Here is a 17,502-nt window from a genome sequence, read left to right on the forward strand (position 1 = left end):
TGACTGGTTCTTCTCTAGCGGCTCATTCGGATGTGGCGCGCTTTCTTAAAGGTTCGCTTCACCTTAGACCTCCGTTGTGGCGTCCGTGTCCTTCTTGGAAACTGAATTTGGTCCTTAGTGAGTTGCAGGACCCACCTTTTGAACCCTTGCGTTTAGCAACTGATAAAGATCTTACTCTGAAGACTGTGGTTTTGGTGGCTATTACCTCAGTGCTCAGAGTTTCTGAAATTCAGGCCTTGTCGTGTCGGGAGCCGTTCCTTCAGTTTTAGGAGTCTGGTGTTACTCATAGGACGGTTCCGTCTTTTTTGCCTAAGGTCGTGTCTGCATTTCCTTTGAATCAGCCACTTTTTCTTCCTTCCTTTAGGAAGTCGGATTTTCCGGAGAACTTTTCACTTCTTTGCCTTTTGGATGTTCATCGTGCTCTTCTTCGCTACCTTCAGGTCACTAATGGGTTTCGTTGTTCTGATCACCTTTTTGTACTGCTGTCTGGTCCCAGGCGCGGTTATGCTGCGTCCAAGGCGACCATCGCTCGATGGCTCAAAGAACCCATTTATTCGGCTTACTTAGTGAAGGGTGTTTCTCCTCAGGAAGATTTGCGTGCTCATTCGACTCGGGTGCAGGCTACTTCCTGGGCTGAAATGGTAGTCTTCCTATGGAGGAGATTTGTCGGGCAGCTACTTGGGCTTCTCGACATTCTTTTGTCAAACACTATAGGTTTGATGTAGCAGTGCGGGGTGATGCTTACTTTGGGGTGACTGTTCTCTCTCGGGGAGCGATGGCTTCCCACCCTATTTAAGGGATTGCTTTTTTACAACCCACCAGTTCCTGGATTCATCTGCTGCTGAGGCTAGCTCCATCTCTACCTGTTTTCAAATCTATGCTGAAAACCCACCTTTTCACTGCTGCTTTTGGTTCCTAGCCACAATTGCCCTCCCCTTGTCCCTTCCTCCCTTCTCACCCATTACTTCCCTCACCCGTAACTGTCTTGTCTGTCTGTATTATTTAGATTGCAAGCTCTTTTGAGCAGGGTCTGTCTCTTTGTATCAGGTGCTCAGCGCTGCGTTCGTCTGGTAGCGCTATACAAATGCTAATAATAATAATAATAAAATTATGCCTTACCTGATAGTTTTCTTTCCTTTAGTCGCAGCAGATGAATCCAGGATCCCTGCCCTGTTGTTTGCTGCGCATTCTTTTATCTTGGCATTTCAGCTGGTGATGCACCAATTAAAAAAAAAAGAGAAGAGAACAGGACAAGTGAAGATTTTGATAAGAAGATGTGAATCTAGACACAGCTCTTTGATAATGGTTCACTTTGGACTTGTTTGTTTAGTGTTTTTGAGTCATATTTTATCTGTTGGATTCAGCTGTTGCCGCTTTGTTGTGAGGAGGTTTTTTCTTGTTTGCTATGTTTTATTCGCCTCTGCTTGGGGATGCGACATATATTGAAGTAAGAGGGAGCTGGATTTCCAGTATCACTGCTTCTCTTCAGTGTTCTCTATCTCCACCTGCTGGTAGGCGGATACAACCCACCAGTTCCTGGATTCATCTGCTGTGACTTAAGGAAAGAAAATTATCAGGTAAGACATAATTTTACCTTATGCAGCAGTAGATTTTCCCCAAGTCCATCTTACTAATGGCTTATGGACTTTTCTTTCAGGACATTATCCAAACCTTTTAAAACTCTGCTAAACTAACTGCTACCACATTCTCTGGCAATTAATTCCACAGTTTAATTACACATTGAGTAAAGAAATATTTTCTGTGGTTTGTTTTAAATTTACTACTTAGTGGCTTCATTGTGTGTCCCCTAGTCCTAGTATTTCTGGAAAGAGTAAACAAGTAATTCACCTCTACCCATTCCACTCCACTCAGTATTTTGTAGACCTCTATCATATTTCCATGCAGCCGTCTCTTCTCCAAACTGAAGAGCCCTAGCCATTTTAGCCTTTCCTCATAGGGTAGTCATCCTATCCCCTTTATCAATTTCATCACTCTTTTATGTACCTTTTCTAATTTCTCTGTATCTTTTTTTGGTAACGTTTTTTTCTACTCTGGTGTTCATTTTCACACCTGTTGAGCTACGGGCTAGTTATTACTTATATCTATTCAGTCCTTATCTGCAACCTATAGTTTCACTTCATCTTTTCCCTTATATATACTGTACGGACTCTCTCCCTCTGCAATCTAATATAATCATCTTTTCAAAGTGTTCCATTTATCTCTTGTAGCCTCTGTACATCGACACCCCAGTGCTCATATCATCTCTCTGTTTGCACTAGCCCTAGTGTTACTCACCGGCTCTGCAATTTATTACACTTTCCCCCTCCCTTCTTTTGCTACTCCAAACCATTAAGTACTGCCTTTCTCCTTACTATTGTCTCCACAGTTTTGCTCGTGCTTTTCACCAATGTATCCTGAAGGGTGCTACTACTACTACTATTACTATTTAGCATTTCTATAGCGCTACAAGGCGTACGCAGCGCTGCAAAAACATAGAAGAAAGACAGTCCCTGCTCAAAGAGCTTACAATCTAATAGACAAAAAATAAAGTAAGCAAATCAAATCAATTAATGTGTACAGGAAGGAGGCGAGGAGGGTAGATGGAGGCGAGTGGTTACAAGTGGTTACGAGTCAAAAGCAGTGTTAAAGAGGTGGGCTTTCAGTCTGGATTTAAAGGTGGCCAAGGATGGGGCAAGACGTAGGGGCTCAGGAAGTTTATTCCAGGCGTAGGGTGCAGCGAGACAGAAGGCGCGAAGTCTGGAGTTGGCAGTAGTGGAGAAGGGAACAGATAAGAAGGTGCTCTTTATAGGGTGACTAATAATCCTCCACACTTCTTTCGGGTCCCTCCCTCTGGTTCCAGAAAGGTCCAGGACTAGAACTCTCTCCACCTTTCCATCTCCTAAAGGGATGGCCTTCCTTCTCCAGCCATCTAGACCTGGCTTGTCTGTTCAAGGGCTCCCCCTAATAAGCCTTTCTGGTCACTATAGAAACCTTCTAGCCTGAGAGCTCCCCTGGTAGCCTCTTCAGAGTAGGGTAGGCAGTGGCGTAGGAAGGGGGGGCGGTGGGGCGGTCCGCCCCGGGTGCACGCGCTGATGGGGGTGTCGGCTCGCTGGTTCCCTGCTCTTTCTGCCCCGGAACAGGTTACTTCCTGTTCCGGGGCAGAGAAAGCAGGGAAGCAGCAGAGCCGACGTAGCTCCCAGTGACATAAACTGGGGGCGGATCGGCCCTCCCGCCTGCCCCCCGCTGAAAGGTAGGGTGCGTTTCGGTGGGGGGGGGGTGCGCTCCGGAGGGGAGGGGCGCCTTGCCCTGCACCCGGGGGGGGGGGGTGCGCAGCGGCGACCCACCCCGGGTGTCAGGCACCCTCGCTACGGCACTGAGGGTAGGTCCTATACTATAAGCACCCGCTAGCTGTCCCTTCAGGTGATTACCCTGGTGTACCCCTTTGGAGTTCCCTCTAGTGACTAGATCAGGGCAGGGCATGTCATGCACTTATCACAGTACATATAACATCTCCGTACACACCATTCTGCTGTATGCATTTTAATATACCGATATTTTGTATTGTTTATTTTAATTTGTAGAGTCCTGTGGCAGGTGTTTATCGCCGAAACACGGTGCTGTGTAGAGTCTTATCTTCCACTATTAACATTTTTTATTCCTTATTTTTTCGTCTCCTTGGTCTCTTTGGAAGTGTCCTGTTGATCATGCTGCTCCTCTGTTTCTGCGTTTCCGCTCGTAGCAAATCCAGTTCTCCACTTTTGTGGTTGTTTTTGTCTGGTATTCATCTGCCTCGGTGAAGACCGGAGGAAAGAATTAATTTAATCTCTTGGCTGTGGCCTTACCTTCCCTGACTGCCCCTTTTACCTTGTGGTCAAACTGATTCTTTTACTGACTTCTTGCTTCTAATATACCTAAAAAGGTTTTTACTATGTGTTTTTGCCTTCAACACAATCTTCTTTTCAAAGTTTCTCTTTACCTTCCTTATCAGCGCTTTCCATTTGACTTGCCATTCCTTATGCTGTTTTCTATTATTTTCAATTGGATCTTTCTTCCATAGTCTGAAGGATTATCTTCTAGCTCTAATAGCTTCCTTCACCTCACTTTTTTACCATGCTGGCTGTTGTTTGGCCTTTCTGCCTCCTTTTTTAATACATGGAATATATCTGGTCTGGTCTTCCAGGATTGCATTTTTGAATAGCATCCACGCCTGATGTACATTTTTGACCTTTGAAGCTTTTTCTTTAAGTTTTTGTTTTACCATTCTCCTCATTTTATCATAGTCTCGTGTTTGAAAGATAAATGCTAACATATTGGATTTCCTGTGTGTACTTACTCCAGAGATTATATCAAATTTGATCATGTTATGATCACTGTTATCAAGTGGCCTCAGCACCATTACCTCCTACACTAGGTCATGCACTCCACTAAGGACTAGGTCTAGAATTGTTCCCCCTCTTGTTGGCTCCTGAGCCAGCTGCTCCATAAAGCAGTCCTTGATTTCAACAAGAATTTTTACCTCCCTAGCATGACCAGATGTTACATTTACCCAGTCAATATTGGGGTAATTGAAATCACCCATTATTATTGTTTTCCCCAGTTTGTTAGCCTCCCTAATTTCTGATAACATTTCTGCATCTGTCTGTTCATCCTGGCCAGGTGGATAGTAGTACACTCCTATCACTATCCTTTTCCCTGTTACACATGGTATTTCTATCCATTGGGATTCCAAGATGTATTTTGTGCCCTGTGGAATATTAGTCTATTCAATTTAAGGCCCTCCATAACGTATAATTGCTACCCTCCACCAATTCGATCTACTCTACACTATGATATAATTTGTACCATAGTATGGTAGTGTCCCATTGGCTATCTTCCTTCCATCAGGTCTCAGAGATGCGTATTACATCTATCTTTTTCATTTAATGCAAGAGACTTGTTTTGTTTCTTTTAAATTTGCTACAAATCACTCTGCAAATGGGCACTCAAGATTCTCCTTCCAGAAATTGGTTGAGGGAAGTCGAGCACAGACAGATCTTTACCTTGCTGACCAACTGCCTAGGATAGGGTTGGGGGGAGGTAGATATCCAGCCACTCAGGTGTAGTAATCTCAGCTAATGACAAGAAGAGAACCAGCCATTCCTGCCTCTTACTTCCTTTTCAGGGGACTTGATTCCCCTTTTTAAACAATAAGTTGAAAGAAGGCTGAAGTCATAGGAGCCAACTTTTCAAAATTATTGGGGGTGCTAAGCCCAATGGAAATAACTCCTTCCTGGACACATACAAGGAATTTTCTCAATATTGGGGGTGCTCAAGCACCCACAAAGTCGGCTCCAATGGCTGAAGTGAACACTTCTGACTAGACATACCCCACCAGATCTAGACTGCACAGAAAACACAGCTACCAGCTGCTGGAAATTGAGAAATACTGATTGTTGTGGACTGCACAAGATACTTTAGGCCAAAATATACACATGTATTCCCCATTTCTGAATGAGAATGGACATCTGTGAGCACCAAAATCAATGCTGGGATTTACACCTGCTCTTGAACATGTCCAGGGTTTGTAAAAGTGTTGAATTGGACAGCACTCTGTAGGACGGTCTAAAAGAAGTCCTCTCCCCTCCCCCCAGGATTGTGAGCGCTGTACCTAATCCTAATTGGTAGACATCTAGGTTTCAAAAATGACTGAAATACACCTCTAAGTATTGTTACTTACACGTGCATGTTGTGTAGTTACCTCTCTTGATGTTTTAGATGTTGATAAATACAAAATGGGTGCTGCTACCACACGTAGCTGACGCATACATATCCATTCATGCATGTCCTATATAATAATTCTCACCTCCCAACGTTCTGTGCTTGGGACCGTGGCTCCCTGGAGGTGGTGGTCTGCTAGGCAGACACGCACTGACGTTCCCTACTCCTCCCCCTGCCTCGGAATCATCTGTCACCCCCCGCGCTACGGTCCCCTCGACCCCCCCCCCCCCCCCCCGGCCTGCCGAAAACCGCCTCCCGCCGCCGTTGTGGACTACCTGTGCTGACAGCCGAAGTGCTGTTGTGCCCTTCGCGTTCATCTTCTCTGCAAGTTTCTCTGCATGCGTCTGACATCAGACGCACGCAGAGGAACTTCCAGAGAAGATGAACAACGTGAAGGGCACAACAGCACTTCGGCTGTTGGAGGTTTGGGTCCCCCGCCAGCACTGGTAGTCCAGAACGGTGGCGCCGCGGCGGGGGGCGGTTTTTGCCGGCACTGGGGGGGGGGGGTCGAGGGGGCCGTAGCGCGGGGAGGGGGGGGGAGAAATTGCCTGCCTAGGGCCCGTTTCCTTGCCTTCAGAAACGGGCCTTTTTTACTAGTTTTAGATAAAGCTCTACATCTGCAGATCTTTTTCCTAAAATACTATTGGCATTTAGCATATCCCAATTTGAACATCCCAATTCCAGTTTGCACATTTTTTCTGAACTTTGCCTTTATATGTATAATATACGGTGTATAGTTACTGTGCTCCTGTATCATTGTAGAGTTTACAGTATAAAACTGAGCATAGGGGAGTAGTGACATACTCAAGGTCATATGCTGAGTGGAGGAATGAGATGAAGGTCTCCAAGATTTGAGCTCTCTAATCACTGTTCCTCACAAAATCTTTACAGAATTGTGGGGTAATTCTGCATTGAAGGAGCTCTTTTGTGTTGCAGGGACCTTCGTGGTAACACCTTTCATTGTGATTGCCAATTGAAGTGGCTAGTGGAGTGGCTGGGCACCACTAATGCCACAGTGGAACCCATCTATTGTGAAAGCCCTCCAGACTACAGTGGGCGCAAGATCAATGACCTGAAACCTCAGGACTTTGATTGTATCACCACAGGTAAAGTTATATTAAACCTCAGGAACCAGAAATACACAGTTAGCATTTCTTGCCAAGGATAATTCCATCTGGAAAAATATAAAAAACAGAAGACAAAACAGCAGATTGTTAGTATTAGAAATCCAAAACTTTCCAAATATAGTCACCACGTTAAAACAAATAAATATATAAATAATTAAAAGCCTGATATAGTAACATAATGTGTAACATAGTAAATGATGGCAGATGAAGACCTGTATGGTCCATCCAGTCTGCCCAACAAGATAAACTCATTTTACATGGTATGTGATACTTTATATGTATAACCGAATTTGATTTGTCCTTGCCATTCTCAGGGCACAGACCGTTGAAGTCTGGCCAGCATTTTTCTTGTACTAAGTTCTGAAGCTAACGTCAAAGCCCCTTAAAATTTACACTCCAGCACATCCCTATCTATTCAGTCACGATCAGGGCGTAGACCGTAGAAGTCTGCCCAACTCCCATTTTGTTTCCCAAATACTGGCGTCGCCATCTAGTCTCTGCTAAGGTTTCGCAGATCCATTCCTTCAAAACAAGATTCCTTTGTGTTTATCCCACGCATGTTTGAATTCCATTACCATTTTCATCTCCACCACCTCCCGCGGGAGGGCATTCAACATATCCACCACCCTCTCTGTGAAAAAATACTTCCTGACATTACTCCTGAGTCTGCCCCCCTTCAACTTCAATTCATGTCCTCTAGTTCTACCACCTTCCCGTCTCTGGATTAATACCTTTCAAATATTTGCCTGTATCATGTCACCCCTGTTTCTCCTTTCTTCCAAGGTATACATGTTCAGGTCAGCAAGTCTCTCCTCGTATGGTTTGCAACGCAGATCCCATACCATATTTGTAGCTTTTCTTTGCACCATTTCCAGTCTTTTTACATCTTTAGCAAGATACGGCCTTTAAAACTGAACACAATATTCCAAGTGGGGCCTCACCAACGACTTATAGAGGGGCATCAACACCTCCTTTCTTCTGCTGGTTATGCCCCTCTCTATGCAACCTAGCATCCTTCTGGCCATGGCCGTCGCATTGTTTCTTCACCTTTGATCCTCAGACACCAACACCCCAAGGTCTCTCTCCTGAGTTGAGCTTACTAATCTCTCCCCTCCTATTTGGTGTCTCTCTTTTGGGTTTCTGCACCCCAAGTGCAACACACCTTGGCATTAAATTTTAACTCAAAAACTTTTTCTGGGCTCAAATGCTTGTTTTCTCTGGTATATTGTTAAATGTCACTCTTATACTTTATACCAGTCTATCCATTCATAATATTTTATTTTTTTTTGTATTTTTAAAATTGCAGTGCTCAGTGTGTTGAAGTGCCAAACTATCTTACATAAGTACATAAGTAATGCCATACTGGGAAAAGACCAAGGGTCCATCGAGCCCAACATCCTGTCCACGACAGCGGCCAATCCAGGCCAAGGGCACCTGGCAAGCTTCCCAAATGTACAAACATTCTATACATGTTATTCCTGGAATTGTGGATTTTTCCCAAGTCCATTTAGTAGCGGTTTATGGATTTGTCCTTTAGGAAACGGTCCAACCCCTTTTTAAACTCTGCTAAGCTAACCGCCTTCACCACTTTCTCCGGCAACGAATTCCAGAGTTTAATTATACGTTGGGTGAAGAAAACTTTTCTCCGATTTGTTTTAAATTTACTACACTGTAGTTTCATCGCTTGCCCCCTAGTCCTAGTATTTTTGGAAAGCGTGAACAGACGCTTCAGATCCACCTGTTCCACTCCACTCATTATTTTATATACCTCTATCATGTCTCCCCTCAGCCGTCTCTTCTCCAAGCTGAATAGCCCTAGCCTCCTTAATCTTTCTTCATAGGGAAGTCGTCCCATCCCCGCTGTCATTTTAGTCGCCCTTCGCTGCACCTTTTCCAATTCTACTATATCTTTCTTGAGATGCGGCGACCAGAATTGAACACAATACTCAAGGTGCGGTCGCACCATGGAGCGATACAAAGGCATTATAACATCCTCACACCTGTTTTCCATACCTTTCCTAATAATACCCAACATTCTGTTCGCTTTCCTAGTCACAGCAGCACACTGAGCAGAAGGTTTCAGCATATTATCGACGACGACACCCAGATCCCTTTCTTGGTCCGTAACTCCTAACGTGGAACCTTGCATGATGTAGCTATAATTCGGGTTCTTTTTTCCCACATGCATCACCTTGCACTTGCTCACATTAAATGTCATCTGCTATTTAGCCGCCCAGTCTCCCAGTCTCGTAAGGTCCTCTTGTAATTTTTCACAATCCTGTCGCGATTTAACACTTTGAATAACTTTGTGTCATCAGCAAATTTAATTACCTCGCTAGTTACTCCTATCTCTAAATCATTTATAAATATATTAAAAAGCAGCGGTCCTAGCACAGACCCCTGAGGAACCCCACTAACTACCCCTCTCCATTGTGAATACTGCCCATTTAACCCCACTCTCTGTTTCCTATCCTTCAACCAGTTTTTAATCCACAATAGGACATTTCCTCCTATCCCATGACCCTCCAATTTCCTCTGTAGCCTTTCATGAGGTACCTTGTCAAACGCCTTTTGAAAATCCAGATACACAATATCAACCGGTTCCCCTTTGTCCACATGTTTGTTTACTCCTTCAAAGAATTGAAGTAAATTGGTCAGGCAAGATTTCCCCACATAAAAGCCGTGCTGACTTGGTCTCAGTAATCCATGTCCTCGGATGTGCTCTGTAATTTTGTTTTTAATAATAGCCTCTACCATTTTCCCCGGCACTGACGTCAGACTCACCGGTCTATAATTTCCCGGATCTCCTCTGGAGCCTTTTTTAAAATCGGCGTTACATTGGCCACCCTCCAATCTTCCGGTACCACGCTCGATTTTAAGGATAAGTTGCATATCACTAGCAGTAGCTCTGCAAGCTCATTTTTCAGTTCTATCAGTACTCTAGGATGAATACCATCTGGTCCAGGAGATTTGCTACTCTTCAGTTTGCTGAACTGCCCCATTACGTCCTCCAGGTTTACCGTGAAGTCAGTAAGTTTCTCCAACTTGTCCGCTTGAAATACCATTTCCGACACCGGTATCCCACCCAAATCTTCCTCGGTTAAGACCGAAGCAAAGAATTTATTCAGCTGTCCGCTACGTCTTTGTCTTCCTTGATCGCCCCTTTTACCCCTCGGTCATCCAGCGGCCCAACCGATTCTTTTGCCGGCTTCCTGCTTTTAATATACCGAAAAATTTTTTTACTATTTTTTTTGCCTCTAATGCTATCTTTTTTTCATAATCCCTCTTGGCCTTCTTTATCTGCGCCTTGCATTTGCTTTGACACTCCTTATGCTGCTTCTTGTTATTTTCAGACAGTTCCTTCATCCATTTTCTGAAGGCGTTCTTTTAGCCCTAATAGCTTCCTTCACCTCACTTTTCAACCAGGCCGGCTGTCTTTTGGACTTCCGTCTTTCTTTTCTAATTCGCGGAATATGTATGGCCTGGGCCTCCAGGATGGTATTTTTGAACAGCGTCCACGCCTGTTGTACAGTTTTTACTCTCTCAGTTGCCCCCCCTAAGTTTTTTTTTTACCGTTCTCATTTATCATAGTCTCCTTTTTTAAAGTTAAACGCTAACGTATTTGACTTTCTGTGTACAGTTACTTCAAGGTCGATATCAAAACTGATCATATTATGATCACTGTTATCAAGCGGCCCCAGTACCATAACGTTCCTCACAAGATCATGCGCTCCACTAAGGACCAAGTCTAGAATTTTTCCTTCTCTCGTCGGTTCCTGCACCAGCTGCTCCATAAAGCTGTCCTTGATTTCATCAAGGAATTGTACCTCTGTAGCGTGTCCCGATGTTACATTTACCCAGTCTATATTTGGATAATTGAAGTCACCCATTATTATCACATTGCCCATTTTGTTCGCGTCTCTGATTTCGTTTATCATTTCTGCGTCTACCTGCTCATCCTGGTGAGGCGGACGGTAGTACACTCCTGTCACCGTTTTTTTCCCTTTTATACATGGAATTTCTACCCACAATGATTCAAAGGTGTGATTTGTGTCCTGCTGAATTTGTACTCTATCTGAGTCAAGGCTCTCGTTAATATACAATGCTACCCCTCCACCAGTCCGGTCCACCCTATCAGTACGATATACTTTGTACCCCAGTATGACAGTGTCCCACTGGTTATCCTCCTTCCACCAGGTCTCAGTAATGCCTATTATATCCAATTTTTCATTTAGTGCAATATATTCCAACTCTCCCATCTTATTTCTTAGACTCCTAGCATTTGCATATAGACATTTCAGAGTATGTTTGTTGTTCCTATTTGCATAATGCTTAGTACCTGACACTACTGATTTGCCATCTTTTGTCTGATCTTTAGTTGTATTTAAGGACACCTGGCCTACCACGGTCTGTTGTGCAACCTCACTATCCAGAAACCCTATCTTCCCTGTTTGTGAGGTATCTTTGCAAGATACCTTTTTCCGAACCATGCGCTTTTGAGCGACTGTCGGCCTTCCCCCCAGAATGTCGGCCTTCCCCCACAGAACCAGCTTATAACACTATAAGTTCATTCCCATCATTGCACTGGACCCTGCCTGCCTTCCTTTGTTGTTGCCCTTATATCAGTTCCTAAGATGGTGAAGTCCAATTTTATATAATGCTAATCTGTGATTTAAATCACATCTCAATAAATGGTGGAGGCGTTACAGTACTTATCTTATTGCTGACCCTTGTGTGCTAAAATTTATCAGTGCTGCTGGCGCTGGTCTTGTGCAGGTGCTATCAGTGCAGTAAAATGTCTTCTGATGTAATCAGCTGTTCTCTATGCGGTGCCCCATTTCACCTCGCTGGCGTCTTCAGGAGAACATATTCTTATTTCTACAGTGGACTTCTTACGCTTGGTCGACCTAGGGGAGTCTGATGATCAAGTTCCTCCCCTCAACCAAGACCAACCAAGACTTGGTTGAACATTTTTACCTAGACTACGAGCATTTGTGCTCACAGCTTTCCATGTGCTTAGTGAGTTTAGGTGGTTTTCTATATTTACATGACCTTTCCCTCTGCCATCATGTTTATTCTGGGGGTGACTTTCTGAAATCCCTTGTTTCCTTTTGTCACCCCCACCCTCTAGTTTAAATGTCTAGAAACATACTGTCTGAATTTCTCCCCAAGGATCATTTTCTCATCACAGAAAGATGTAGTCCATCATTGCAGTACAGCCTGCTATTTTTCCACGTATTACCCCATGCTCCTATGTATCTAAAACCTTCTTCTTTACACCAAGACTCAAGCCACTTATTGAATTCCACTGTTTGCGTAGTCTTTCCTCTTCCTTCCCCCATGTAGGAATTACTTCAGAAAAAGCCACAGTCCGAACCAAAGATTTAAGTCCCTCCCCAAGCTTCTGGAACGTTCTCTGTGCTGTAAACTTGCTATTGTTGGCCAGGTCATTTGTCCCTAGTTGAATTACAACATCAGTGTTTGAAGCGTTGCTCTCTTCATGGATCACTTTCAGTATTTGGTCTGTCCATCTTGTAGCTGAATATCCTGGAAGACATTTCACTAGGTTGGAGCCCCTGTACTGTGTTCTTAAGTTAATGCCTCTGATAATGGAGTCTCCGAGCAGTAAGAATTTTCTGCTTTTTGCCATTCTGTCATTATTTGGGAGATGTTTCTTGGGTTGTGCTACTTTCAATGCCTCTGGTTCCACCACAGTACTTATTTTTTCAGCATCATAATGATGCAACGCTGCAAAAGAATTTGACAGGGGCAAAGCTTGGGAGGGCAAGAGCGAAGAGAAGCTGGAAAAGCTATCAGGAAAGCGAAGCGGCAAATGGAGAAAAAGATAGCTAATACGGTAAAATTGGGGGACAAGACCTTTTTCAGATATGTAAGTGACAAGAGGAAGTGCCATAATAGCATTGTGAGGCTCAAAGCTGAGGGAGAGAAATATGTGGAAGATGATAAGGATAAAGCTGAACTGCTTAACGATTATTTTAGCTCTGTGTTCATGAATGAAAAACTGGGGGTAGGGCTGCAGAAACCAAAGGCTAAAGGGGATGGATGTATGGTAGACCAAGACCTGTTTACGGAGGACTGTGTTCGTGAGGGGCTTGCCAAACTAAAAGTAGACAGAGCGATGGGGCCTGATGGGATACACCCGAGGGTGCTTAAGGAACTCGGAGAAGTTCTGTCGGCTCCACTGACAGACCTCTTCAATGCTTCCTTAGAAACTAGAGTGGTCCCGGTGGACTGGAGAAGGGCGGATGTGGTTCCTTTGCACAAGAGTGTAAGTAAGGAGGAGGTAGGGAATTACAGACCTGTCAGTCTGACCTCGGTGGTGAGTAAACTAATGGAAACGTTTCTAAAGAGGAGGATTGTGACATTTCTTGAACTACATGGAATGCGGGACCCAAGGCAGCATGGCTTCACTAGTGGCAGGTTGTGTCAGATGAATCTGACTGTCTTCTTCGACTGGGTGACCAAACAGTTGGATGTGGGAGGGGCGCTTGATGTGGTATACTTGGATTTCAGCAAAGTCTTTGACACGGTTCCGCACAGGCGACTGATAAATAAATTGAGTGCCTAGGGGTGGGACCTAGAGTAACGGATTGGGTAAAAAAATTGGTTGAATGGTAGAAGACAGAGGGTGGTGGTAAATGGAGCTTGCTCTGAAGAAAAGGAGGTTGTCAGTGGAATACCACAGGAATCGGTCCTAGGGTCGGCTCTTTTTAACGTCTTTGCAAGCGATATTGCGGAAGGGCTGTCTGGTAAGGTTTGTCTCTTTGCGGATGATGCTAAACTCTGAAACAGGGTGGACACCCTGGAGGGTGTGAATGACATGAGGAAGGACCTAGCGAAGCTAGAGGAATGGCCCGATATTTGGCAACTAAGGTTTAATTCCAAAAAATGCAGGGTCATGCACTTGGGTCGCAAAAATCCGAGGGAACGATACAGTATAGGGGGTGTAGTGCTTCAGTGTGTGAAGGAAGAGCGGGACGGGGGTGATTGTGTAAAAAAAAGTGACAGCCAAAGCCAGAAGTTTGCTTGGGTGCATAAAGAGAGGCATGACCAGCAGGAAAAAGGAGGTGATAATGTCGTTGTGTCAGTCTCTGGTGAGGCCTCATTTGGAGTACTGCATGCAGTTCTGGAGACCGCACCTACGGAAGATATAAACAGGATGGAGTCGATCCAGAGAGTGGCTACAAAATTAGTAAGCGGTCTTGAATGCAAAAATTATAGGGACAGGCTTATGAACCTCAACATGTATACGCTGGAAGAGAGGATGGAGAGAGGAGACATGATAGAAACGTTTAAATATCTCAAGGGCATTTATGTACAGGAAGAGAGCCTTTTTCAAATGAAGGAGAGCTCTGGAATGAGGGGGCATACAACAATGTTGAGAGGGAATAGGCTTAGGAGCAACCTGAGGAAGTATTATTTCACAGAAAGGGTGGTGGATGCGTGGAATGGCCTTCCGGTAGAGGTGGTGGAGTCGAGGACTGTTCCAGAGTTTAAAAAGGCTTGGGATAAGCATGTGGGATCGCTTAGGAACAGGAAGAATTAGGGGTTACAGAGGATGGGCAGACTGGATGGGTCATATGGCCTTTATCTGCCATCATGTTTCTATGTTTCTAAGCTCAAAGGTTCCAGATAGTTTGCCTTGTTTCGCCCTTTCAAGGGCAGCCTCAGGGGCTGAAATGTAAAAATATGATAGTATCAATCCTAAATACAAATAAATATTTATAATAATGAATACATAAAAATGGTATAAATCATAAATACATATTCTTAAGAATCAGTAATGATAAACCACAAACTTCAGCCAAAAAGCATGCATATAAAAATATGCTTACAACCAAGTAAAAACATGCATAAAAGTTGCAAAAGAGCTCTCATACCCTAGAGGTATAGTCCTAGTTATCACCTGCTGGTAAAAATGTTTTTAAAAATATACCTAAGAATCTCCCTATTGTCTTAAAAATAATTGGGCAGCATACTGAATTAGAAAGAATGAATCTGCCAAACAGTGAAGCAGAGCACACATATCTTCTGTACTTGCAGCTACTTGTGGTGAATCTACCATAACAATGTTGAAATGTATTATATAAACTAGCTGCTGAGGGATCCTAGGTCACAGCACATAGAATGATTCATAAAAAGCCACACTAATATATTAGTATGGCTTGTTATGAATCTTTCTATTAGTAGTTCTGCTGCAAGGAGAAAAGGTGTGTGCTATACTTCACTGCTGGCTGATTCATTCTTTTAATTCATTATGCTGCCCATTTATGTCAGGAGGTGTGATCAAGGCTAACTTGATGAAATTCACACATTTATAATTTATACTTCTAATGCCTCCATTATAAGACACATTAACTTAGGAATACAATTCAAAGGTCTCAACCTAATGAAATGCCTTCCAGGATCCTCTGTTACCAGAAGTACCAACAGAGTTAGAATTCTAATACTGATATTGTAATCCACCTGGAGACAAATGACCTGACCAAGAATAGCAAGTGATTAAAATGGCAACTCCAGTAATTAGGAAGAAAAGCCAGTGCTGGGCAGACTTCTATAGTGTGTGCCCTGATTGTGGCTGGACAGATTTGGTTTGTCCTGAGTGAGTCTTGGATGAGAGCTTCAGCAGTTGGAGAACAAGGCCAGTGCCAGGCAGACCTCTACGGTCTGTGCCATAAAATGGCAAGGGCAAATTAAGATCAAGTACGCATATGTTGTATCGCATCATACCTTATGCTATGAGTTTATCTTGTTGGGCAGACTGTGGACCGTACAGGTCTTTATCTGCCGTCATCTACTATGTTACTATTATCATGGAGAATTAAAGCACTTTTTTGCCTAGGGCCCACCAAAGGGTTAATCTTTTCCTGGATATTTGAAGTAAATGTAAAAATTATCATATCACAACTCTAAACTTAATGAGGTTCATACTGGCATGCTATGCACAAAACAAACTGGAGAGTCTCTGGTGGTCTAGTGGGAAATCAGGCAGAAGCGATGCCCACTTGCTCCTGCCCAGCATCAGTCTGGATTCCAAAATGGCTGCCACAACCTCTAGTGGCAGCCCTGCAGTATGAAGTACCATAAGGTTGCTGCTAGAGGTCACAGCAGCCAATTTGGAATGCAGGCCAGTGCTCCTGCCTGATTTCCCCCTAGACCACCAGGGACTTTTCCAGGTAGGCCCTGGGGGGACCTACACGGATGGGTGGGGGAAGGGGGCAGGGGCAGCCTTCTATTTCCTTTAGGGGGTGGGAGGAAGCTCGAGAGGGGGGGCTTTGTGAGTTTAACTGGGCACCAATGATATTTAGACCGGTGCCCAGTTAAACTTGGCGCTTAAATTTAGGACATCCCTATGGGTCACAATAGCCATATTTGAACCCCGAGCCATAAAACAGGAGCAACTGGGCATTCCTTCTACTCTTGCTAGATGCCAGGGACCACTGGTAAGGCTAAGGATGAGAATGGGGGGGTTGAGGGGGGGATTTGGGGTTGTTTAAGCCACAGGGTCTCAGGTGTGGGGGGAGGTCTTTCCAGGTTGAAGCGCCTGGACAGGATCAGTTGTGTTTTGAGGAACGGGAAGGGGCTTTGGATGCCTTTGGGGTGGGGGGCTAGGAGTTCTTAGGATGCATCAGGATGATTGGGGGAATGTTCTGTATTGGGAGAGGCAGTAGTGATGTTGGCTTGAGTATTGCAGGGATAGCAATTTAAAAAAAAATCTACTTCCACAGACATGCAGAGTTTCTTGCATCAGATTTTTCCCTATGTGCAGCATTCTTGTGAAATACTATGGGAAAATTGTGGATAGTGTCTATGTTTCAGCCTGGATGTGTTTATCTGCCTCAACACGTATAATTGGAGCATCAATGTATACTGATGTATTAAGCAGCACTAACCAAATATGTATCACCACTACGGTTCTCTCTGAGCTGAGCGGGAATCCTCCAACTGCGTGTTTGCCAGTGTGGGATGGTGCTTCAATATTGTGTTTTCAATTGTTAAAGACGGCAGGTTCCCTGGAGCCCTGCAGAACTTGACTGTCCCTCGCTATTGACATATATGATAGTGAAACAGCACTGGCACTGACAGCACTGTAGGTGGAGGACTCCTGCTCAGCTTAGAGGGAACAGTGACCACTGAATATAATGTATAATTTGAAACATCTAGATGAAATATTTCAAATTATTTGCTAGATGTGCTGCTGAAAATATACTCTAATATGTCTCTAAATTGCTAGTCTATGAACCATCTATCATGCTCTCCCCAGAATTTGTCCTGTACCAGTCCCTGCCTTACCAGTCACTGTCCATCAATGCTTTTGCATACCTGAAGGATCAGTATGTGATCATTGCACAGCCTAATACAGGAAAGTGTAGTGTCCTGGAGTGGGATCATGTGGAAGCCATGTTCCGAAGCTATGACAACATCACGGGTAAGAGAAGGCCACTTCTATGTCCTTTCTATGCTACCCAGAAGGTTCCTAGCCATTCTTTTCCTTAGTATTCTCTCTCTCTCTCGTTCACATTTCTTAAAGAAAACATTATCAGATGATTCCAGGTCATCAAAGATAGGTTATGCTCTATCATTTTTAAAAAGACAA

At 44.0% G+C, this 17,502-nt stretch overlaps 1 protein-coding gene across 1 annotated transcript in view; it reads left to right on the plus strand.

Annotated features, from left to right (window-relative positions):
• Positions 1-17,502, plus strand: part of LGI4 (leucine rich repeat LGI family member 4) — a 176,063-nt gene that overhangs the window by 145,181 nt on the left and 13,380 nt on the right. Inside the window, 2 exon segments of the mRNA XM_030212961.1 lie at positions 6,694-6,863; positions 17,170-17,334. Coding sequence (XP_030068821.1) covers positions 6,694-6,863; positions 17,170-17,334 — 335 coding nt within the window.

The sequence above is a fragment of the Microcaecilia unicolor genome, chromosome 8 (assembly GCF_901765095.1).
Source record: "Microcaecilia unicolor chromosome 8, aMicUni1.1, whole genome shotgun sequence".
Lineage (NCBI taxonomy): Eukaryota > Metazoa > Chordata > Amphibia > Gymnophiona > Siphonopidae > Microcaecilia > Microcaecilia unicolor.